We start from the raw sequence: 25,768 nt of genomic DNA, 5'->3' as shown, positions 1-25,768 counted from the left end.
TAGACCTACTCCTGAAAAACTCGTGCGCAAGGCTTTTTGTCCCTACGAGGCCACCGTCATTTACCTGACGGGAGGGGTGAGTGAGTGAGCCCTGCAATCTAGAATTTGACCACTGATGTCACTGTTTTCAACCCATTTTACACACTGGCCCTTTAAGGTATTGTGACAACATGACTCCAACTTAAATTGATAGCCCTCTATTCTTCCAGCCATCCTTTGTCCTTTGCCAGGGTTTAAATCTGACCTGGACACTGGTTAATAACTGCTGCCACTGTGTTTCCCTCTCATTCTTTGTGTTTGCCCAGGGAAGTATGTTGGCAGTCGTCCAATCAAACTGAGGAAGAGCATGTGGAAGGACCGCAACCTGGAAGTGGTTCGTAAGAAACAGAAAGAGAAGAAGAAACTGGGCCTTAGATAGTGTTTATGCAAGTGGAACTGAGTGTTGTGCTTCCAGTGGACAGATCATGACTGTTATTGTGATCTGTCCAATCAGGAGATGTGCTTAAATTGTATAGATGTTAACTTTTTTCCTTCCTTAAATAAACTACAATTTTTTAGTTGTTGACATGGTCTTTTTTTTTTTTTTTTTACCAGAATACATTTTGTATTGCAGTACTGATACTTATTGTAGTTCTAGAGCAGTACTGATACTGAATCAAATCCTCTCTTACTGAAACTGGTTCACTGCATTTATAAGTTGTTTTGGCCTGTGACCCCTCATTGTGGACATGAGATCAAAGTATCCAGTATGCATTGTTGGGAGGGTATTCAGATTACAGATTACCGAATACATGCCCTAAAATGTAATTTGTAATGTACTCCATCACATTACTCAAACTAAGTAACGTATTCTGAATACTTTGGATTACTTTTGTAAAACTTCAAAATCGTCTTGCTGAGCTCATTTGTCTTGGTCATATATTTCTAGGGGTGGGGGAAAATTGATACAGCATGGTAACATGATATGTTTGTGTTGCAATATTGTATTGTCACATGGACACCAAGCACCGATTTTTTTATTTTATAAATTATTTATATTACAAATTTAAGTTTTGGTAGCCTACTAGGATAATATAATCAATTACTTGTCAGTCCACTTGATACATTTTGCTGCAAAAAAAAAATCACTTAAGTGAGATGAACAGATTGAAAACTTAATCTTACTAGAAAAAACAGATGTTGACAAAGTTTTCCTGTGGGGCAATACTAAGCAGTTGAAAAAAAGGTAATAAATGGCAATATATTGAAATATCACTAACGATCTCCTAATGGCAGCAGACTCTGGACTTTTAACTATTCTCGTTCTTCTTGATCTAAGTGCAGCCTTTAATACCATTTCACATAACTTCCTTCTAAGATAAGCTACCATTGGTGTCACTGGAGTTCTCAACGGGCCCAATAATTCAACCCGAAACCGAAATGACCCGAGGGACTTGAAGCCCGAAACCGGCTCGGCCTGACATCATCACATACATCACTGGGTCCGAGCCCGACTGAACCTGAGGATTTTTTTTTTTTTTTTAAATGGAAGGGGGAAAAAATGATGCTCCCCCTGTGCGCCTCAGCAGTCTGGCTTCCCTGGCTCAAATACAGTATCGTTAATCACTTAAAGTCAACCAATCATTCATGTCCCAAAATAATATTACCAGACAGACAGGCTTCAACGTCAGCGTTGGTGAGAGCAACCATTGCGCATCATGTAGCGCTGCGCCGCTTTCACTCTTACCATTGATAACTCCAAAGTCTGCCCATCCCCTCAGGTTAAGAGCCTGGGTGTCATCCTGTCCTTTGAGGCCCACATCAATAATGTTACTCGGTCTGCATACTTACATCTACAAAACATTAATCAAATTCGCCCATCACTTACACCTCAGAGCGCTGCCATCCTCATTCATTCTTTGGTTACTGATTATTGCAAATCTGTCCTCTTTGGTCTTCCTCTTAAGTGTCTTCATTAATTCCAGTTGGTCCAGAATTCAGCCACCCGTATCATTACTTGAACCCCCTCCACAGATCACATCACTCCTGTTCTTCAGCAACTTCACTGGTTTCCTGTTAAATATCGCATCGACTTCAAGATTCTGCTTCTCACCTTTAAGGCCCTTCATAATCAAGCCCCTTCCTACTTGTCTGAACTCCTGCATATCTACACTCCCTCCAGTACTCTTAGATCCTCTTCTGCAATCCAACTCACATCACCATCTGCCTGCTTGTCTACCATGAGTTCTAGAGTCTTCAGCTGTTCTGCGCCCCGCCTCTGGAACTCTCTAGCCCACGACACTCACTATACTGACTCCCTTTCCACTTTCAAATCCTGTTTGAAAACACACCTTTTCAAGCTGGCATATTCAGTGTGATTTTAATGGTGACACTTATATTGATAATGATGATTTTATACCCAATATTTCCAATCATGATTTTGTCTAGTCATTTTATTAACTTTTAATATGTATTACTGAATTGTTTGATTTTAAGATCTATGGAGAGATTGCTTTTTTTTCTTACTGTGTCTTGTAAGGTGTCCTTGGATGTTCTGAAAGGCACCTATAAATAAAATGCATTATTATAATAATAATAATAATAATTTTTATGGCAATACTCAGCATATCATAACGCTTTTGATATCGCAATAACATTGTATTGTGATTCAAGTATCATGAAAATATCGTATCGTGGGACCTCTGGTGATTCCCATCCCCATATTTCCATGGCAAAAACACACCTCAGTGTCTTGGCTTTGCATCTCCTCCACTGTTGTTGTGTAGCAGGTGCACAGTGCACCTTTTTTTTTTTTGTTATCTGTTAATGGGAAATATGTGCCTCATATGAATTTTACAAGTGAGCATTGCTTTTTGTCCACACTGAATGCATTAAATATGCATTTCTGTTTCCTCTTGTGAACAAACCATGTAGATACTAATCAGCTGTGAGCTTGAATGGAGACGCAACCACAGAAAAGATGGGCGAGTACTTTTTTCATTTCTACTTTTTAAACAGAAAACACGTTTTACAATGTGACAATTAGTGGAAATGACAGACAACATAGCCAACTGCAAGTAGGTTGTTATTAGCAATGGTCATTTGCCAGAAACTGTCTGCTCCCAGCTGACACCTTACTTAGGTTTTTGCTGTTAAATGAGGATCTTGTGTAGGCAACAGAAGAAAACATTGAGCTCAGCGCTGCTTTGCTTGGAGCCAGTTGGAACATTGTAATAGAAAACAATGCAGTCAAACTAAGGCTAGCTTGTGTTGCATCTACTTAGGACACATAAAACAAATAACGTAATTTCTTTGAAAAGATTAACTGTATTCAGAATACCACCAATTTAAACTGTTTACTGTTACTGAATACAGTTACTCATATTTTGTATTTTAATTACATAACTAATTAAGGGGCTTGTATTTTAATTACATAACTAAGCTACCATTACTTCCTTACAGAAGTGTATGGCATTCACTTGACAAATAAAAAAAGCCCTGTTTTTCTGAGTAATTCTTTCCCTGTTTTTTTGGGTAATTTGTTTTCTGTTTTTCAGGGTATTTCTTTGTTTTTTTGTGGTAATTTTTTTGTGGTATTTTTTTTTCCTGAACAAGGAGACGAGATACTTCAAAATCTCACGAGAAGATCCCACCTGGCACCTGCAAGTGAAACGTGTATGGGCATGATTTCAGTTGTCAGTAACATTAAGTTTTTTTCCATCATGCTGGACATTGTTACTCATCACAAATTTGTCAGCTAACGTTTTTACAACCTGTTACTAACCTAACCTGTTACATTGATCGATAGGCCTACACTAGAAGGATGCAGTTGAAAACATAGCTAGATTATCATACCCTGTGTGTAACTAATTACGTGCCTTACCCTTATTGATCCCGTAGTTGAAACTGTCTAGGAGCAGGAGCACAGATGCAAAATACATCCATGAGCAGGAGTCACCATGGATGCAGGGGTCACTTGCAGGTGCCAGGTGGGAGCTTCTCACGAGATTTTGAAGTATCTCGTCTCCTCGTTGAGGAAAAAAAATTACCACAAAAAACAGAAAAAAATTACCACGAAAAACAGAAGAAAAAAAAATACCCCGAAAAACATGAAAAAATTACTCAGAAAAACAGAAAATATTACTCAGAAAAACAGGGCTTTTTTATTTGTCAAGTGAATGCAATACGCTTCCGTACTGTCATAATTGAAACTGGAAACTGAAAACAAACTGATCTATGGGTCCGGCTTGTCCTTCCGTCCTCCTGCATGCTGACGTGGGATGTATCTCGCCTCTCATTGGCTTATGCTCTTTGTCAGTCGTGTCAGACTTCTCCTGTTTTCTAGTATGCCAGATATCCAGTCCCAGTCACAAATGAGGGGGCGACTTGCTCATAGGCTTGACATTAGGACTCGTCGTGGCAGACTATCTGCCGACTCACCTCTGACCCAAGGTGGCTTTCAAGATCACCTGCGACATCAAAATCGTGTAATGTGAACTGGCATTCATTAGTGCTAGCTTTGAAGCTAAATGCTAAAAACGGCTAGCTCTTTCATGGCTGCTAGGCATGGGGAGGGTTGTAACTCTTCGAAAGTGTTTATTGTTCAACTGTTCAAATGCTGTTCAAACGTCAACCTCATTCAGGCTGTGACACACACACAGGTTAATACTTTATTATCTTCGAAAGTTTTTTTATCTTCGAAAGTGTTTATTGTTCAACTGTTAAAATGCTGTTCAAACATCAACNTGGATGCAGGGGTCACTTGGAGGTGCCAGGTGGGAGCTTCTCGCGAGATTTTGAAGTATCTCGTCTCCTCGTTCAGGAAAAAAAAATTACCTCAATAAACAGAAAAAAAATACCCAAAAAAAAAACAGAAAAAACTTACCACAAAAACAGGATAAAAATTACTCAGAAAAACAGAAGAAATTACACCAAAAAACAGAAAAATAAAAAAATTACTCTAAAAAACAGGGCTTTTTTTATTTGTCAAGTGAATGCAATACACTTCCGTACTTCCTCACGCTGCCAATATTTGACAAGTAAAAAGGCAAAGTCAAACAAAGAAAATTTTATTTATTTCTATACACCAAAATCACAAATTAGCCTCAGAGGGCTTTGCATATATACACACACCATAGGCCACCTCAGAGCATCCCTGAATGCAATAACTGAGAAATATTAAAATCAGCTGAAAATAAATGCAAGTCATATATGCTCCTATCAGTCTATCAGGAAATCTTTCCCACAAAACAAACAGGTACTGACAGACAGCTTGTAGGTACATTAAGGCTTTACTTAAAGAGCAAGTCCCATCAGTAGTATTAAAGAGCAATACTAATGTCAGCCTCTTTGAACCAGATTATGTGTGAATGTCACTGTATATATTAACAGAACCTTATACTATGAGGTTATTATTATTATTATATTACAATTCAATTTTATTCTACACAGTGGTAGCGAAGAGAAAAGCCTTCACCATTCAGTTTATACATTTGCAGGTAAATCTTGAAGCTGTTCAAACCACTAGCTGAGCCGCCATGTAGCCTGAAGAATGACGTAAGGACTGCATTTTACCACACCAGCTCAGACAACGAGCCAAGATGTGTGTGTGTGCTTGTAGTAATATGAGGGCTGTGGTTTCTGGTGGTCATGTCCACAGGCTGTGATAAACTGATGATACATGAACGAGCGCTTGATGTAGCTACAGGTTAAAACAAAAATACATTCTCAACAGGAAACATCATTGGATGTGTATTTTTTTGAGCAGCTCCATCAAAGTCTGGTTCCCAACAACTCCTCTGCAGCTGTTCGTCCACTATAGATGACATCGTTGACTGCCACACCATCATAGGAGGAACCAATCAGAGATAGTGAGAGATTATTCTCCTTTATGAAGCTACGCATGGACTCTGGAAAAGCAGACAGTCAAACCTTGAACTGATGTTTCACTACACCTTGTGAATGCATCATTTTAACATGTAATGTAGAGTCAGCAGTATACTCACCTACTCTCCGAAAATGTCCTTGATAATACTGAGGTATACAGTCCTGACGAGAGAAACATCAGAGATTTCATCACTATTGCAGAGATGCAGAAATAACTGCTGTAAAGAATCTGTTTCCCTCCAACAATCTGATGAAATACTAACTTAGCAACAGAGAATCCTGAGTGCATTTTTATGTCTCTGTGCCAGCAATAGCCGTGGGCGGAGGCAGTATGTTTTCAGGTTGTCCAATGGACAGACAGACATACGTGATATCTCAGGAACGCTTTGAGGGAATTTCTTCTAATTTGTTCATTGTTCATGAGTAGCTGTAGGGGGTCAAGGGTCAAGGTCACTGTAAATTTTTTGTCCATTCTTGTGAATGTGATATCTCAAGAACAACTTGAGGGGATTACTTCATCTGAAGCACAAATGTTCACTTAACGATGAACTGATTACAGGCATGAAAATGGGTCAGGGGTGAAAAAGGTGAGAAGGATACGAGACCCGGCACCTGCTAGGGGGTCCCAGGGTTATGCTCCTTGATTGTTTTTTTGGTGGAAAAATGAGCTTCTAAATGCTCATATCTGATTTCTTTTAGATTTACTCTAGTGGTGGTCACATGCAGAATTATAAGATTGCACAAAAACAAAAGTATGAATGTATAATTAAGTGCAAATAAAGTATCTTTACATGTTCACATATGTTGTATAAGAGACAAGGCCAGGGACGGACTGGGACACAAATTAAAGCCTGGGACATTCAGGCGCACCGGCCCACACACCAACCCACACCTTTCTACCTATAATCCTCTATATGCTTGTACACAGTACACAAACGCTGTCCTCAGAATCAACTGCATAAGAAAATCAGCAGTTATTATTTAATTCCAGACTATAAAATAAATGCAATAATGAATTGGCCACAAATGGCTATGTGCTTATTATTTAACTTAAAATAAGAGCATATGACTCTATCCTAATGCATCTAATTTTATGCACAATATAATTGTCTGCCCTTTTAGTCAACTTATTACTACAACAAAAAAATCCCACTTAGTACTACTAAAAAGGTTTTCCTCTGGCTAAAATGTAATGCATAGTAGACTATGCCTTCACATTGCACCTGTCATATTTCTGGTCTCATCCTCCTCCTCATCACAACTGGGGTTAGTCTGTCCCTCAGCTTCAATGTCCTTGGGACTGGGAGCACCAACTTACGTTAACTGCATGCATCCACAGGAAAAAAGCAAGCACATATTTTCTTTTAGTACAGGTTTAAATTATAATGACTTACAATACCTAGTAGGCTAGTTGGCCTCTTGAAACGGACAACTAGAAGAAATATGCAATTTGCCAAAGCCAACCTTGCACATTACACACTCACGAATGTTAGCTAACGTTAATGCACCTGCTATAATGGCACTGTCGCCTCCAGCTCCATCGTTAGCAACACCAGCAGCCTCAGCCCGTCAACCAATGCCGTGGCCAAATAGGTCAGTTATTTTGGAGCACTTGCTGCCTCTTCTTGTGAAGATTTAAGTTTTTTTATTCAAGTTTTTTCCACGCCATTTTTTTTTTACCGACTTTATCTTCTGTCTAACGGTCAAACTAGCCTGGTCTGCCCATATCTGAGCCAATCAGATTTCAAGAAAAACAAGAGCCTCTTTCGTATTGGAGGAGGCCGCTCTTATATGGAGCTATATTTGTGTCTTTATTACATGCAAGAAAATAAATATGAGAGAAAAAAAATATTTGAGAGAAAAAGTTTTCACACTGATAGCAAAAAATATTTGAGACTAACAAAAGTTTTGAGAGAATTATTTTGTCATAGAATATAAAAAAAAATAATTTGAGATTTAAAAAATGATTTCCGAGAAAAAAAACTCTCAAAAAACTTTTTTTTACTCAAATATTTTTTTTTTTTCCTATCAGTGTAAAAACATTTTCTCTCTCTCTCTCAAAAAAATATTTCTCTCAAAACATTTTTCTTCTCTCTCTCAAAACCTAGGTCTTTGTAGCCTGGTTCCAGACCATAGACCCCGCCCACTCAACTGAGTAGGCTTGCATCTCTGGTTTGGCATACTTCAATGAATTTGCGATTTGTCCAAACAATGGACGGACCAATGAACGCCGGGGGTCTAGCGATTAGCCAATCAGCGCCACGCTGATGTCAAGCTGTACGCCGGTGGGTAACTGGTAAGGATAGCAACAATGGCGACCGCTACAGATCCTACAGACCACATTAACGATGCTATCGAGGTATTTCGCCACTACTCGCGTTAATGGAGGACCAAATTAAGGAAGCTGCTAAACTGGATTTAACGGCGATGCAGCTGGGCGTGCACGACGACGGAGACATTTTAAACGGGCAATGCTCGCTTGTTTTTGGCACCCCCGAGGCATGGATACTAATGACGTCAGATTCTGGGTGAGTCGTTGATCTCTACTGATTGGTTAGGGAAAAATCAAATTCCCTCCCCCTTGCAAATCGCCTTCAATGGAAGCCATGTCAGACTGAAGGTTCTGGGAGCTTCAGTCTGACACTCAGGCTAAGGTCTTTGCTCTGGTGTCAGGATTTTGCTTTCGCTGTGAAAATAATGTCATGGGCGGGGCCACGTTCCTATTGGCCAGTCTCAATCGAATTGACAGCTAGGTGAGGATCATCTTGGGAGTCGAATTCAACTGAATCATTCATCCACCATGGTGGATGCACCGGCATAGATGCGCTGCGTTATTTGGGAGCGGATATGCATACATTAACGTTATGCATGTGTGGCCAAATGGAGAGGAGAGGGAAATGAACTGACAACGCCACCTGTGGAATTGCACCCCAGGGAATACACTCAAACCTGTAGACTACTCTTAACAACAGAAGGTCACACAGATTCGTACACTGGTAAATATGGGGACAGGAGACGGACTTCCAAATACAACAACACGGAGGTCCAAAGCCGCATGAATGCACAGCCGCGTTACAGTGTGCTTTAATCAGTCTGTGGAAAACCGGCAGAACAGCAGTAGAAAATGGAGCGGCCGCACCAGGGCTGGAGGCCGTGGATAGCCGCCCTTCAGGATGCCCAGCTGACGGCCCACATCACCGGGCTACAGAGTGCAGCCCCACACAGTGCACAGAGGAGGAGAAGAAGCCACAAGCTGTGGCCTCAGCTACAGCAGGACAGAGAGCAGGACACCCTGTTAACATAAAATCAGCAGAACTAGCAGAAGTAGAAATAAGAAAACAGAGCGAGATAACCGGAGCGAAGGGAGCTTAACGCACAGCTCAAACCCAGTCACCGTCTCGCAGTGAGGAAGAACAGACACCAGGCTTTTCAAAGTCCCCTCCGAAGCTGCACACAACAGGAATGGCCAACGCCGCTGTAAAGCGAAGAGTCACGGCAGCTGTGACACCATAATACGCTTTAACAGTAGACAAACATTGCAGCACCCATGCCTACCTTATGAGTCCCAAGTTTGGGTACAGAAACCGGAGCACGGCACACACAGCCCTCGCCAGGTAAACGCCAGATAGAAGTGAGCGCGCCCGTGAGGGGAAGACCAAATAACACAGATGCCACCACTGTGCAATTAGGCTCCGACAGCTGGAAATTAGGCCCAGCTGATGCCAATTAAGGTCGGAGGTGTAGCAGCGCTCACCCTGCCACACATGGAATGTTGGAAGACAGAAGCACCGTAGTAAAGTAACGTTAATGGGATAACCTGGTTTACGGTAGCTAGCTAGATGTAAAGTTAACACTAGCTGGCTAGTGCAGTTAATAACACAATCTCGGTAAAATAACGTTAGGTGAGAAAGGGATTCATCATAGGAATGATTTTGATAACCAACTTGCTCAGCTAGCTACCCATCGAGTTGTGTGTGTCATCATCTTACCCAAACACTGGAGTCTCCGCTCCCAAATAACGCAGCGCATCTATGCCAGTGAATCCACCATGGTGGATGAATGATTCAGTTGAATTCGACTCCCAAGACGATCCTCACCCAGCTGTCAATGCGATTGAGACTGGCCAATAGGAACGTGGCCCCGCCCATGACATTATTTTCACAGCGAAAGCAAAATCCTTACATGAGAGCAAAGACTTAGGTTTTGAGAGAGAGAAGAAAAATGTTTTGAGAGTAACATTTTTTTTTGAGAGAGAGAGAAAATGTTTTCACACCGATAGCAAAAAATAATAATATTTGAGAGTAAAAAAAAGTTTTTTGAGAGAGTTTTTTTTTCTCGGAAATAATTTTTTAAATCTCAAATTATTTTTTTTATATTCTATGACAAAATACTTTCTCTCAAAACTTTTTTTAGTCTCAAATATTATTATTTTTTGCTATCAGTGTGATATCTCAAGAAGGCCTTAACCCTTTGAAACCTGAGCGAATTGGCTTGATTTTTCTTTCTTTTTTTTCAAAAAATATGGAAAGAAGGCATTGAGCAATGTATGAAATTGCCAAAATTAGCAAGATATTAAAACATTGTAACTCTAGTAACTCTAGTAACTAAGAAAATAATAAAATAAAATAAGCCAAAAAGGAGAAGTAGAAAAAAAGAAAATTACCTGAAAATAAGCAAAAAAAAATTAAAAAACAAAAACAACAAGAAATGTACCTAAAAATAAATAGAAAGGGAAAGTGAAAAAAATTCAAAATTACCTGAAAAAGACTGCTAAAAATCAAATAAATAATATCATATCTACTTTCTGTTACACAATTTTAAATAAATATTTAAAAATATACATTTCCCTAATTTTTTTTTTTTTTTTGGGGGGGGGGGGGGGGGGGGGTTGTTTTCTAACTATGTTCATTGCCTTTCCCCGTGTTTTCTATATAAGTCACACCAATTTTTTTGCAGGTTTCGACAGTTTAAATGTTTATGAGGTCATCCTAACACAGTACAAGGAAACAGACGTTGATCCAGGTTTAAAAGGGTTAAAGGGATTCCTTCCAAAGATCCCTTGGACTACAGATGAGTGGATTGAATTTGGTGGTCAAGGTCACTGTGACCTCACAAAACATATTTTTTGGCCATAACTCAAGAATTCCTATTGTAATTAAGATAAAATTTAACATAAATGTCTAATAGGATAAAATGAGTGATGATATTATATATTGAAAAAGTCAAAGGTCAATTTCACAGTGGCATCACTGTGAGCAAAAACACTTTTCTGGCCATTATTCAACATCATCACTCTCGAACAGAAGGGGAGACATTTGGTCAGATTCTGAATTAATGTGTGTGAAGCTTCCATGTTTTCACAGACACAGATGTAAACTGTAAGTGCAACTTGGTATGTGAAGGCATACAACTGTGAAGCGCTAATTCTAGTTTGACATGAATTGGGAACTGGTTTGGGGTTAACACTTCTTCACAAAGACACGGTCCTATCATACCCTGTGTAAATTCACCCGACTCCAGCTGGGTGCTGTGGTTACTCCCAGGTGGTGTTGCACTGCCTCAGTGGCTCTTGCTAAAAGACGCTCATCTGTTACTGCTTCTGGGGCCCCAAACACTTCCTGGAACCAGGCCCCACCCATCATCACCTGGAAGACATGGTCAGGACCTTAGGTTAGAGGTGTGGACTCACTTAACAGGTCTAGAGCCTTACTGGAAAGAAAAAAGATTCTTGCTTACATGCCCTGTGACTGTTGATTTTTACAAGCAGCGGATCTTTGCTTTAAGGCTGCAATAATCAATATGTTTGTATGTATGTATGTAATGTCAGTCAAAGTGATGAAGCCACAGAGAATTATCACTGGGGAGCCAGTGAGTGCGTTTACATGCACACTAATAAACCGATCATTATCTGATTTCTGGAGTTACCTGATTATTTAAGTGGTCATGTAATAATAATCCGATAGACTTTATCAGATAAAAGCCATTATCTGATTATGAGAAATCAGATAAACACATCTAGCTTTTTCCCCAATAGTCAGATTATTCGGTGCATGTATACCCTTTAATCTGGTTTCTTTCAGGTTTTGTTATTTTATACTCCCACTCCACTACATTTTAGAGGGAAATATTGTACTTTCTACTCCACTACGTTTTTGTTTCCTTTCAGATAAAGATTTTACATAATATATTTTTATATTCTCAGTGTTTAAATTGTCACTTTTACTTTTTCTGTCACATCTTACTTATATGTTATGCACTTTGTGTGACAAGTTTATATACAATACACTTGTATATTGCACTTTGCAGTACTTTCACTACGAATCTACCCAAAGTATGTAAAATTGGCTCCACACTGATAAACTACACATTAGAATGCTCTCACATGTATTTGTTAATGATAAAAACAAACAATACTGTAAGAATATAAGCTGTCAGCATGATGAGTGCTTTATTTTGCAAATATATGACTTGCGTACTTTTCGAGGTTTTTCAAAGATATGAATACCTACTGTAACAGGAAGTTTGAGTTTTATGTCATGGGAGAAATCCAACTGAAGGACTGAATCATGTAAACCAGGTTTTTCTGATTATCAGATTATTGAAGTGCATGTAAGCGCGTCAAATCGGATTATTACCATTACCTGATTATTACCAGTTATCTGATTATTGTGTGCATGTAAACGTGCACAGTGTCTCTTCACATAACTGTTAAGGCATTCCTAAGTTGTATCAAGGTCCGTTTCATCTTACTTTAACCTGAACCCAGCCAATCATCTCTGTAATGCTTGACCATAACTTTACATTTACAGAAGTTAAGCCACCCATACACAGAGGGCAGCGCCATGAGAAACACTGTTCAAAAGGAAACAGTCATGTTTTATGACATCATTCCAAGACTTTTTGTGTGCCTGATTGAGTTGACAAAATTCAAGTCTTCAGCTGCAAAAAATGCTATGTAGGAAAAAATGTAATCACTGGGAGCTGGGACATTACAAGGTTTAATAATTAAGACTTTGCTCTTTAAAAATGTTTTCCAAACCAAATTGAAGGGTTTTAAATTTGATTTCACATTGTGTGGATACAATTCTTTATCAGCTCATAACAGTAAAGCCTAATCCATATCAGACAGAAAGAGAGTGAGTTAGTACCGTAAGTCTAGTTGTCTGTCCATTAGATCTGTTGTGTTGAGGGAAGGGAACAGAATCATAGACAACCCCCAGTAAACCTGGATCCTCTGATGATGGAAGCAGGTGACCAAAACCCTGTCAAACAGACACCGAGACAGCCATAACACAACAAGCCAAGACTTTTTCACAAGCTAATGTAAAATGACATATGACATCTGAGGAGGAGTAGCTAGTTACTTCTTTGTGAATAGCACAATAAGCCACTTGGAAGTCCAGCAAGTGAAATGTACAAACTAATAATGGAGTCATTATGTTTTCATACTGATTTGCTATTTCTGAATTTTGTTTTCAAGTCCAGTATTCTATTGGCCCGTGCAAAGCCCCACACTGAATTCTAAAACAAAAGAGTTTTGCGTGCGACTTTGTGCCTGACTGTACTGCTCACCGTTACAGGCAGGATGGAACCCTCATACTCCAGATTTACCACAGCGACTGTTACTGTGGCGATGTCATGCAGCAGCTGGATGAGAGGTTGACAGGAGGAGGGCAGGACTGAGGAGAGGGCTGGGGAAGGAGAAATGTGTAATCACAAGAAGATCTTTTTTTTTTTCTCTCTTGCTGTTTTTCTTGAGGATTTTGTCGTGTTAGAATGAGTTCTAAAAGTATTTGGTATTTTGTACAAACCTGTATACACAAAACAGTTTTATTTATTATTTTGTAGCAGCAAGTGTAAGACATTTAGAATTTTAATTTTATTATTTATTAGTATTAGTAGTAGTAGTATTTTCATTAAAATACTGAGATTTCATTTTTGATGGTATAACTTCCAGCATTACATTACAGCAACACTTTCAGCACATATTGGAGGACTGCAAACATTAGCTTAGATGCTGCTGCTTATCAGAGGAAATTAGAAGAGCTAAGAACCATGACTGATATGATTCAGGATGTATTCTTCTCTGTTCCTATCATGTAAGACACAGCATCCCAGTCATATTCTATTGCCTGCACTTACCTTTAGCAGGCAGTGCAGAGATGATGTGATCCGCTGATATGACTCCATCCTCCACTGTGATCTACAAACACACATACACAGATCTTATGAAAGCAGCCAAATAACAAGAACATGAGAATCCAACAGTCCAGCATGTTTTGATTTTCAGCCGGGAAGCTCTGCACATGTTGCTCATGTTACATGCTAATATTTAACAAGCATGTTAGCATGCTAACATTTGTTAATTAGCACTAAACACCAAGTACAGCTGAGGCCGATGTGATGTCAACTGTAAATGTGAATTAGTTCTGAGGGTATCTGGTCACCAAAGCAGGGATGTGCCATATAATTTTTAATATCTCATGAAAAATTCATATTGTGATACTCGTGATATTTCGACTTGTTGACATATTGACATCATGCTGTTAACCACGGCAACAATGAGCATGGCTAAAAGCAAAATTATATCTACCCATACACACAAACAGCACACACACACACACACATATATATATATATATATATATATATATATATATATATATATATATATATTTATACATACACACACACACACACACACACACACACACACACACACACACATATACATATATATATATACATATATATATGTACACACAGGGGTTAAAGCAAGAAAAAATTTTGTGCCTGAAATGTGGAGCACGGAAGATTTGTGTGCCTGAAATCTGAAATCTTTTCCGGAGCGGGGGGCTTGGTGTTGCGGTCACAAAATGAAGAAATAGAAATGTATGTGTTGCAAAGGAACGTGTTTATTATCAAAACGAACAAAAAGAAATAGCTTTAGCAGTTACTTTTCAGATTAAACTTTTATAGCATAATGAGTTTATAAATAAAGATTAAACTTTCAGTGGTTACCAGACTTTTTGACTTATAGCTCCTACATCTCTTTTTTGCCTTGGTGCTATTTAGGCTATTTTTAGAAGCTAAATCATTTAGGCTGTTTGCAAAATTGTATCGCACTTGATGTGAATTAAACAGGCAATTACGTCGAAATTTCGCCTCTGGGCAAGCATGTCATCATTGAAATGGATCATATAATGTTACGGTGGTGACTTTAAAACTTCAGCATAGAGGATTGTTATTGCAACTTTCATTTCTGTCTGGTTTACCTTACCTTCAAAATTACCCCTGGGCTGCATCCCAAGTCTTTTAATTGTATACTGCTAACTCCTACCTCCTGACTTGAACCGGAAGTCGTTCGAGGTCTGCCATCTTTAAGGCCGTCTCATGTCTCTTAAGGCTCATTTATGCTCAACGTTAAATACGGATCCGGATACGAACACGGACGGAGCCTTCTGTCCTTGCTCTGCGTTCATTTCGTCCGTATTTCTGCACGTTTCCATAAAGCTTACGGATACGGGCCAAACGGAGCAGTACCACCAGGAACCGTGGGGGCAGTGTTGCTGTCACTACCCGATACGTAGCTCTAGTGAGACACGAAGAAGAAATAACAATTCAATTTCTCTCATCGGCAGTACTAGAGAAAAGAATTCTCCGTCCTCCAGTCGCGATGTATTTAACGGCCTCACCGACCACCACCTCCTACGACGCTGCCTCTGTTTTTGTCTTTTATGCATTCACAACCCGTTGCGTTGTTCAGCGGACTGTCGGTGATGTGTGGCTGTTAAATTTGCAGCTGCTCATGTCCAGAACCACACGTGTTATATAACACCATGCACACACACACGCGCACACACACACACACACACACACACACACACACACACAGACACACACACACACACACACATTTGCCCATCATTAATTGTCCTGCATGTCACGTGAGTGGAACAATGTTTAATAGCTTGTAGGTAATATTAATTATTAATATTAATATTAATATTATTACTTTCATTAATGTTGTTGTAAGCTACTGTCATAACCGTCTGTCCTGCATCTCTCTCTGTCTCTCTCTCTCTCTCTTTCTGTCTCTNGTATGCTGTAAAGCCCTGTGAGGCAAATTGTGATTTGTGATATTGGGCTTTATAAATAAAATTGAATTGATTGAGTTAGACTGACAGGTCTGATATGTCTTATTCACTCAGCAGCTGACTTGTTGAATGATGGCGAGTGAATTTAATAATAGTGATAATAATGATGATGATGATAATGCGACAAACTTCGGCAAATGACTCAATGACAATGGTAATACATGCAAAAGTGTGTGACCAAAGTCATGACGGCGGGGGGTGGGGGTTACGGCTTTGATCGCGAATATAATGTGACTTGGGATGTACGCCAAATGCTGGCTCCGTTATGCAGCAGATCCAGCTGTGTCGCCGTCATCAGAAAAGGACGTCGCTTTACGTGACGCTTCAGAGTAAGGCCGTCTCATGTCTCTTATCAGCAATCCTCGCTCCTCACTCCTAACTCCTGACTCCTTGCATGTTTTCCTAAGTGGGAGGGACTAAACAGTTAGATATGGTAGCTAGATAAGGTGGTTAGCAGTAGTTTTAAGAGACTTGGGATGCAGCCCTGGTTTACCGGAGCCTCTCCCGCTCCGTCTGTGCTCTGTCTCAATGTGACATCAATCAATCAATCAATTTTATTTATAAAGCCCAATATCACAAATCACAATTTGCCTCACAGGGCTTTACAGCATACAACATCCCTCTGTCCTTTGGACCCTCACAGCTGATCAGGAAAAACTCCACCCAAAAAAACCTTTAACGGGGGGAAAAAACGGTAGAAACCTCAGGAAGAGCAAACTGAGGAGGGATCCCTCTTCCAGGACGGACAGACGTGCAATAGATGTCGTACAGAACAGATCAGCATAATAAATTAACAGTAATCCGTATGACACAATGAGACAGAAAGAGAGACAGAAAGAGAGAGAGACAGAGAGACAGAGAGAGAGAGAGAGAGAGAGAGAGAGACAGAGACAGACGGTAATGACAGTAGCTTACAACAACATTAATGAAAGTAATAATATTATAGTTATAGTTCTGGCTACTGTGGTACAATATGTTGAAAGTATATATTAATATCTGGCAGTATACATGTGTGACAATAATCATATGTGTATAATAACAGTAGAAGTATGACTAATGACTAATGACGGCAGCAGCAGCAGGAGGCATCTGGCAGGACCACGGCAGCAGCACAACCACACACGTCACGCTATCCAGGCACCGTTTCGATGATGTGAAAGCATGCACAGGCGTCAGTGTTGATTGGCTATCACTTGTGCCGTGTAACCAATCAGAGGGGGCTGTAGGCGGGACTCAGTGCAGTGTAGGGTACATCCCAAGTCCCATAAAATTACTCCTAACCACCTAATGGTAATGTATTAACATATGACGGTTTCATTGGAAAATACAATCTTGTCTGTACTAATAGGCAATACAGCACTGTGATTAAGGCAATCCCACAAGCAATGATTCTTTTAATCAAAGGCATGCTAACCTATTCGGTGGTTATTCCACAAGAGCCTTCGTTAGTTATAGATGGTTGCAACTTTTTAGATAAAAAATGCAATAATAAAATTTAAAGGAATATCCTCACTTCAATTTGTTTCCCATCACCACTGAAAAGAAAATATCTGTTGCAAAAATAGGCCTACACAAAAAATGTTATAACTAAAATAAGATCCAGCTACCTTTCCAATTCCACCAAAGGTGAAAGAGGTTCATTTTAAGATTATGAATGAGGTTTATCCGTCGAATGAATTTCTACATCTAAGGTTTAACTTGGATCTGAATAGTTGTTCTTTCTGTAACTCTGACATTGAAACCACAGAACACCTTTTTTTCTCTTGTGAATTAACTCAAGCCTTTTGGGACGCCTTTCAAGATTGGATAACCTGTCAAAATGTTCCAATTTTAACATATGAAAACATAATGTTTGGTATTCAAATGGAGGACAAAAAAACAGAATTTGGGAATAACAATTTAATTCTTTTGGCCAAATATTTCATACATAAATGCAGATTTTTAAAAACTACCCCTATATTTAATGCATATCTAAATGAGATAATATTATATAAAAGATATATAAAATGTTGTAAAATGAAAAAAGCCCTACACATTTATGAATATTTATGTACCTTAATTCCTGACTGACCACTTGTGTTGTTTTATTTGGTTATTTTATTTTGATTAGTGGGTTATTTTTTTTTTTTTGTCTGTCTTATTATTTAATTGTATCTATGTTCATATACTTCTGATATTGCTGCTCATTGTCAATTCTAAGTAATTATTCACTCTGTATAAAACTTCCTTTTTGTATTGTATTATAAAAATGTTCAATAATAATAATAATAATAATAATAATTAAAAAACAAACAAACAAACAAAAAAACTCCTAACTACCTAACCTAGCCACCTTACCTAACTGTTTAGTCCCTCCCACTTAGGAAAGGCTGATTAAGAGACATGAGACGGCCTTACTCTGAAGCGTCAAGTAAAGCGACGTCCTTTTCTGATGACGGCGACACAGCTGGATCTGCTGCATAATGGAGCCAGCGTTTGGCGTACATCCCAAGTCACATTATATTCGCTGATCAAAGCCGTAACCCCCACCCCCCGCCATCATGACTTTGGTCACACACTTTTGCATGTATTACCATTGTTATTGAGTCATTTGCCGAAGTTTGTAGCAATTAAAGAACGGTCTGTAGCCCTGCCACTGTCACTGTGATGAGCATCGTTATCATTATTATTATTATCGTCATCATTATTATCTCTATTATTAAATCTACTCGCCATCATTCAACAAGTCAGCTGCTGAGTGAATAAGACATATCAGACCTGTCAGTCTAACTCAATCAATTCAATTTTATTTATAAAGCCCAATATCACAAATCACAATTTGCCTCACAGGGCTTTACAGCATACGACATCCCTCTGTCCTTAGGACCCTCACAGCGGATAAGGAAAAACTCCCCAAAAAAACCCTTTAACGGGGGGGGGAAAAAAAGGTAGAAACCTCAGGAAGAGCAACTGAGGAGGGATCCCTCTTCCAGGACGACAGACGTGTAATAGATGTCGTACAGAACAGAATAGCATAATAAAATAACAGTAATCCGTATGACACAATGAGACAGAGAGAGAGACAGAGAGAGAGACAGAGAGAGATGCAGGACAGACGGTAATGACAGTAGCTTACAACAACATTAATGAAAGTAATAATATTAATTGATATTAATATTAATAATTAATATTACCTACAAGCTATTAATCATTGTTCCACTCACGTGACATGCAGGACAATTAATGATGGGCAAATGTGTGTGTGTGTGTGTGTGTGTGTGCGTGTGCGTGTGCGTGTGCGTGTGCGTGCGTGCGTGCGTGCGTGCGTGCGTGCGTGCGTGCGTGCGTGGTGCAACACGTGTGGTTCTGGACATGAGCAGCTGCACATTTAACAGCCACACATCACCGACAGTCCGCTGAACAATGCAACGGGTTGTGAATGAAATAAATTTAATTACAACATGACAGTCTTGCACGCAATATCATTAATGTTACTCTTTGTAGTCACGTAGGCATGTGAATTACAGCGTTTCATTGCAAAGAATGCATGTAACGGGTACACTTGCGCTGTTTCTCCGCCATCTCGTTCAAATGAGCCAGATGTAGGGGGCGGGTATTTATATGTCAGGGCCTCAAGCTGAAAAAGACTTCCTGTTAGGAACCTCTCGTGTTACCTTACTCATTGCACCTAACAGATCTCTCCTAACTCCTAACGCTAACTCCTTACTGCCAGGAATAAGAGACATGAGACGGCCTTAAAGATGGCGGACCTCGAACGACTTCCAGTTTAAGTAAGGAGTTAGGAGTTAGCAGTATAAAATTAAGAGACTTGGGACATACCCTTGGTTTATCCACTGTCTTTGGTGTAGCCTCGCGTCACCAGGGGTACATCCCAAGTCTCTTAGGCTGCGGTCGGAAAGTCCCTCCTATCGTCTATTCCTAATCACGATTCCTTGACCTTGGTGGGAAACGTCACAAGGTCAAGGAAAGATGAGTAGGAGAATTCATAAGGACTTAGGAAAAGAGAACCGCGGATCTGAGAGAATCTGACCGCACTTAAGCTGGGCTACGTCATCATGCGACGGCGGATGTCAGTGACGTAGGTCGACCGTAGTGAAACTACAGTTTACCGAAAATGGACTACAAAAAGCGCATCTCAGATACTTCGCCCCGTGCCTACTCACCATGTTGCTTCATGCAGGCTATATAAACGTGGACAGCACAGTGAAAAATATGACTTAATTACCAACGTCTGAATTGAATTAAAAAAGATAGATAGGCAGTCACAAAACTGAAACGCTGAAAAAGGTTGCTCACACTCACCCTCCTGAATCATTGTGACTATTTATGACAAATGTTCAAGTGTATGCAAGAGAGGCAAATATGTTAGGCTTACAAATCTACTACTGTACATATCATTCTTAAGTTCCAAACATGTTGAATTAAAAACATCATCTAAATAAAAATGTTTCATATCCCTTTTTCTTGAAACACAAACTTCTGTGTTAATATGCCAATCAATCATCATCTGTCATTTGCTTACAATATTTTAAAAACGACCACAAAACTCAGTAAACACCTTGAAATGCTGACATGATTGTGCCTTGAAGTTATTATGGTTGATACAGACTGTGGATATGTAATGTGACAGTTGATTCCCCAAAGATATTAGGCTACTATCAGGCAATTAAGGGCCCAACACCACTGCATTCAATTCTGGGCAATCACCCATCTTCCCAGCTGAGTACTATCCATCCCAATGAACCCATCTTCAGTTTTTTTCACACAGTGTTTGTCATATTATAGTAGATCTTTCTGTGACTTTATTAGGTACACCTGTGCAAACCAATACAACTCTGCCATAGTCTATTTTTTCCTTATATTTTCCATATTTTGATCACCAGCTTGAGGAGTATACATACATAGAACTCATATCCCCACATATCAAATTTCTTCACAGGTATTAAGATCATGCCGAGTATTTAAACCAGAATTTAACTCAGTCTATTCTTAAGCTTAGGCTATACATTTTCAGTTCTGACATTGTCAGAAAGTTATAATTCTACTTTGTTTACAACTGAGGTCACAGAGTGGGTAAAATATTTAACACCTTACAATATAATGTACACCAGCAACATCCACTACAACCTCATTAATAATGTGGCATTATGGGGATTGATGCAATGTGTTGGTCATTACTATTCCATTTTTTCAGTAACTGAACACCTTTGTTTTCACTTGCATTTAACACAACAGGACTCAAAGGTTTACTTTTCTTTTATTTGTCTTTATTATTATGCATGTCTTTCAGGGCTGCGAGGAATCTTTCATTTTGCTCATAGAGAGCCTGGTCTCTCGCCTCATCTTTGAGGGCCTGCTCCCTCGGGAAGGCCAATACACCCCCACCCCTCTTTGGCCTCTTGGTTGGTGGCTGGGAGCAGGTGGCTGTGGATGGTGGTGGGGACGCTCCTCCTCTTCACTGTCCGTCTCTAAGAAATGTGAACAAAATACTATACAAAATGTACAAGAAATGCAATTTAGTGTGCAACATAATACCCACAGACACTGGCCCACCACAGTTCCCAGCCACCTGATTTGCTTTACCTTGTATTTTGTCTTTAAGTTATCCCATTTTTTTGCCGCCTGCATGGGTGACACCTGCCCCTCCAACCCTATTTCTTTCACCACCTGCCTGTAGGTCAGGATTAGCTTAATTTGCCACCATTCATTAGGCTATATCAACATTTTTTCCCACAAGTATGACTACTTACTCCCAGCCGGCTTTGGCCGCATTCCTCCTCCCGCTGAAGAGGTGCTCCAGCCGCACACGTGCCCGTATGAGCGCAGAAATGTCAGCATCTGTGACTGAAGAAAAATTAATTAATGATATTGCTAAAAGCTGGCGATTCAACAACGCTCAAGTAGTGACATGATTAATGCACACTGAGCATATCTTACACCACAATATTAACTTGAATTGGGTAATGTTACAACAGTAGCGTGACGTTTATAGTTCGCATGGGTTTAACATATTGTTGAGAGTTTGGAACATATAACGTTACGTACATTATCAAGTTATGGCATGAGATGGGCAAAGCTTCATGTAACGGTGACTTACATGGTGATCTCCGTGACTTTTCAGTCATGTTGAGAGCCAGTTGTTCTTTTTCTTTTCCTTTCGTCACTTCTTTCGTTCTTCCTCTTCTCCTACTTCTTCAGGTTTATTCGTTTGTCTCCGTGAACGGTCGGTCGCTTTAAATATTGCTCCCGCAAAGCATTGTGGGATTAAATTATCTCCTTTCCTATCGCTTAGGAAGGTCCGATGTATCCTATGCAAAAGGAGATCTGAAAGGAAGCATTTTCCTTAGTGTTTAGAGAATTCGAACAGCTCTTATAATGGCGGCCACTAAAATACTTCCGGGTCATTTCACTAAGCTAGGAACCTTCCTAAGCAAAAAAGACTTTCCGACCGCAGCCTTAATTTTATACCGCTAACGCCTAACTCCTTACTTGAACCGGAAGTCGTTCGAGGTCCGCCATCTTTAAGGCCGTCTCATGTCTCTTATTCCTGCCAGTAAGGAGTTAGCGTTATCTGGCTGTCTTCCGGGATTGTATAGAGAGTGGAGAGCTAACTGAATCAATGAAACAAGGCCTCATTACGCTTATTCTTAAGAATAACAAAGACAATTTATATTTAGATAATTGGCGCCCAATCTCTGTGTTAAACTTGGATTATAAGCTGTTTGCTTCACTCTGTGCCGAAAGACTAAAACCCTGTTTGGACGAAATTATTTCTCCTTCTCAATCTGGGTTTATGAAGGACAGACACATTAGCAATAACATCCGTTTAATCCTAGACATACTAGATTATTCTGATTTTATTAGCAATGAAGCAATTATACTTTTCTTAGATTTTTACAAAGCTTTCGATACCGTGGAACACCCATTCATGAATGATGCTTTACTCCATTTTGGCTTTGGGAGAAATTTCAGAAAAGTAGTTCACACTCTATATAACAACATTAACAGTAGTGTCTCTTTACCTCATGGGACTTCACCACGTTTTGATATTAAACGAGGCATTAGGCAGGGGTGCCCAATATCCCCATTTCTTTTTTTAATCGCTGCTGAACTTCATAACTTATACACTGTACACTGCACTGATATTGAAGGCATAAAAATAGGTGAGAATAATTTAATTATTAGTCAGTTAGCTGATGACAAGTCCCAGTCATATTAGAGGCGTTAAAGAATTTCTCTAAAGCCTCAGGTCTTACAATTAATCAGAGTAAATGTGAAATTTTAGCAGTACATAATACTGATAAGACATTAATAAGTGGTATAGAGGTTAAAAAATCAGTTAAATATCTTGGTATCTCAATAAGTAAATCATCCCCTGATAGAATTTCCAACAATTTTTTACCCAAAATAGAAAAAGCAAAAAAAAATCTTTAACTCCTGGTTGCAAAGAGACCTCACTATTCAAGGCCGTGTACTATTGTCAAAGGCTGAAGGTATCTCAAGATTAGTATACCCTGCCATCTCTCTTTATGTTGACCCGAAGACGTGCAGCAATCGATTCTCTCCTCTTCAAGTTCATATGGGAAAAACAAGACAGAGTATATTAAAAGAAAAACATGCATCAGGAGCTACTCTGATGGGGGATTGAATGCAATAGATTTCCAAACTATTAATAGGATTTTCAAGATTAATTGGATTAAACAGTGTTTGGCTAAGAACAACTGTCAGTGGTTCTACATTCCTAATTTGTTGTTTAGTATGTGTGGTGGTCTGAGTTTTCTACTTTGTTGTAATTATAAATATGATAAACTGCCCCTCAAGCTCGCTAACTTTCACAAACAAACTCTTGAAGCTTGGAAGATTGCCTTCAAACATAATTTCTCTTCACATTAATGCATACTTTGGAACAATCAGCATATACTTTCCAGAAACAAGTCCATATTCAAGAAAGACTGGTTTGATAGGAACATAATCTTTGTATTAGTTGTACTTAGCGATAGAGGTAACCCCTACACATATGAAGACTTTGCTCAGAACAAAGGTATTAATATCTCTCGAAAAGATTATAACAATGTTATTAAAAGTATATCTTCTAAGTTACTGTTCCTTATCAAAAATGCAGTAATATATGGTTCTTTGAATACAGAAATCCCCAAGCTTTTAATTGGTGGAAAAGATATTTCTTGTGGTATGTGTAGCAATCTGCATATCAGAAAGACACTTCATCTCAGAGTTGCTTTCACAAATCTATTCTCTTAGGAAAATAACTTTTCCTGATATCTCAGCAGAGAAAGTTTGGACAGACCATCATAAGTTTCTTTTACCAAACAAAATAAAAGAAGTCTATTTGAAGATCTTACATAGGTATTATCCTTGTAATGAACTATTGCATAAATTTAAAGCAGATGTCTCTCCACTTTGTTCTTTTTGTAAAGCTGAAAGCGAATCAATTTCTCATCTATTCTACACTTATTCCTTTTCTCGAGAATTTTGGATTGATGCTGCTCTACTGATTTTCTCAGCTTTTAATACACTGACACCAATATCAGAAGAAATGGTCTTGTTTCTGAACTGTAATACAGACTTACAACCTATTAACTGTGCTCTCAAAGCCATCTGTCTTACTGGCAAGTTTCACATTCATAAATCTAGAATCACTCAGACTAAACCTAACATAAATTTATTTCGTATCGAATTACATTATCTCTTTGCCTCTGTCTCCAAAATAACTAAAAACCAGAAAGCTTTTAAGACCTCTCAAATAATTGGTAAAATCCTATGTATTGAATGATCTAAATGTGTGATATATAACAAAACTGATCAGGCTGTTCGGTATATGGTATAGTTTTTCCCTCGTACACCTTATTGTTGGTACATGTTTTCTTTTCCTTCTTATGTTCTCAGCATATTAGTTATTTTCTGTTCTTTTTGGTCCATTTTATGTTGTTTTTAGTTATGTCATTTTACATGTTATTAATGTCTTTTTGAAGGATGTTACAGCGTAGCAACATGTTAATCAACAATACGTTGTTATAAACACACATCCAATGTTGTGTAATACGTTGCTATAAACACACATACACATCCAATGCTCTTAATGTAATGTAATGTCAAGTCTGTTAATAAAGGATTTAAGAAAAAAAAAAAAAAAAAAGGTTAGTGTTAGGAGTTAGGAGGGATCTGTTAGGTGCGATGAGTAAGGTAACACGAGAGGCTCCTAACAGGAATTCTTTTTCAGTTTGAGGCCCTGACGTATAAATACCCGCCCCCTACATCTGGCTCATTTGAACGAGAGACACAGAGAAACAGCGTAAGTGTACCTGTTACATGCATTCTTTGCAATGCAACGCTGTAATTCACATGCCTACATGACTACAAAGACTGTCATGTTGTAATTAAGTTTATTTCATTCACAACCCGTTGCGTTGTTCAGCGGACTGTCGGTGATGTGTGGCTGTTAAATGTGCAGCTGCTCATGTCCAGAACCACACGTGTTATATAACACCATGCACACACACACACACACACACACACACACACACACACAAACACATTTGCCCATCATTAATTGTCCTGCATGTCATGTGAGTGCAACAATGTTCAATAGCTTGTAAGTAATATTAATTATTAATATTAATATTAATTAATATTATTACTTTCATTAATGTTGTTGTAAGCTACTGTCATTACTGTTTGTCCTGCATCTCTCTCTGTCTCTGTCTCTGTCTCTCTCTCTCTCTCTCTCT

At 39.0% G+C, this 25,768-nt stretch overlaps 2 protein-coding genes and 1 long non-coding RNA gene across 6 annotated transcripts in view; 2 read left to right on the top strand and 1 right to left on the bottom strand.

Annotated features, from left to right (window-relative positions):
• rbm42 (RNA binding motif protein 42) overlaps nt 1-565 on the top strand; it is a 53,738-nt gene extending 53,173 nt beyond the window's left edge. The window contains exon 10 of the mRNA XM_050045839.1: nt 306-565. Coding sequence (XP_049901796.1) covers nt 306-418 — 113 coding nt within the window. The 3' untranslated portion in view covers nt 419-565. The remainder of the gene's footprint in view (nt 1-305) is intronic.
• A 2,455-nt stretch (nt 566-3,020) lies between these two features.
• Nucleotides 3,021-5,699, top strand: LOC126391254 (uncharacterized). Its single transcript, XR_007570067.1, has 2 exons — nt 3,021-3,968; nt 4,755-5,699. It is a non-coding gene; the product is annotated as an uncharacterized LOC126391254 (long non-coding RNA).
• Nucleotides 5,033-25,768, bottom strand: part of ppox (protoporphyrinogen oxidase) — a 62,044-nt gene continuing 41,308 nt past the window's right edge. For 2 of the 4 annotated variants that reach the window (XM_050045818.1, XM_050045820.1), the window contains 7 exons: nt 23,536-23,589; nt 14,008-14,068; nt 13,438-13,556; nt 13,014-13,127; nt 11,361-11,510; nt 5,985-6,027; nt 5,033-5,888 (listed from right to left, as the gene is read on the bottom strand). In XM_050045818.1, coding sequence (XP_049901775.1) covers nt 5,752-5,888; nt 5,985-6,027; nt 11,361-11,510; nt 13,014-13,127; nt 13,438-13,556; nt 14,008-14,068; nt 23,536-23,589 — 678 coding nt within the window. In that variant the 3' untranslated portion in view covers nt 5,033-5,751. Of the gene's footprint in view, nt 5,889-5,984; nt 6,028-6,080; nt 7,189-11,360; nt 11,511-13,013; nt 13,128-13,437; nt 13,557-14,007; nt 14,069-23,535; nt 23,590-25,768 lie in introns of those variants that run through there. The other 2 variants (XM_050045819.1, XM_050045821.1) reach the window with 2 other exon arrangements.

The sequence above is a fragment of the Epinephelus moara genome, chromosome 6 (assembly GCF_006386435.1).
Source record: "Epinephelus moara isolate mb chromosome 6, YSFRI_EMoa_1.0, whole genome shotgun sequence".
Taxonomy (NCBI): Eukaryota; Metazoa; Chordata; class Actinopteri; order Perciformes; family Serranidae; genus Epinephelus; species Epinephelus moara.
The sequence above is the reverse complement of the archived record's forward strand: the minus strand, read 5'-3'. Positions and strand labels throughout refer to the sequence as shown.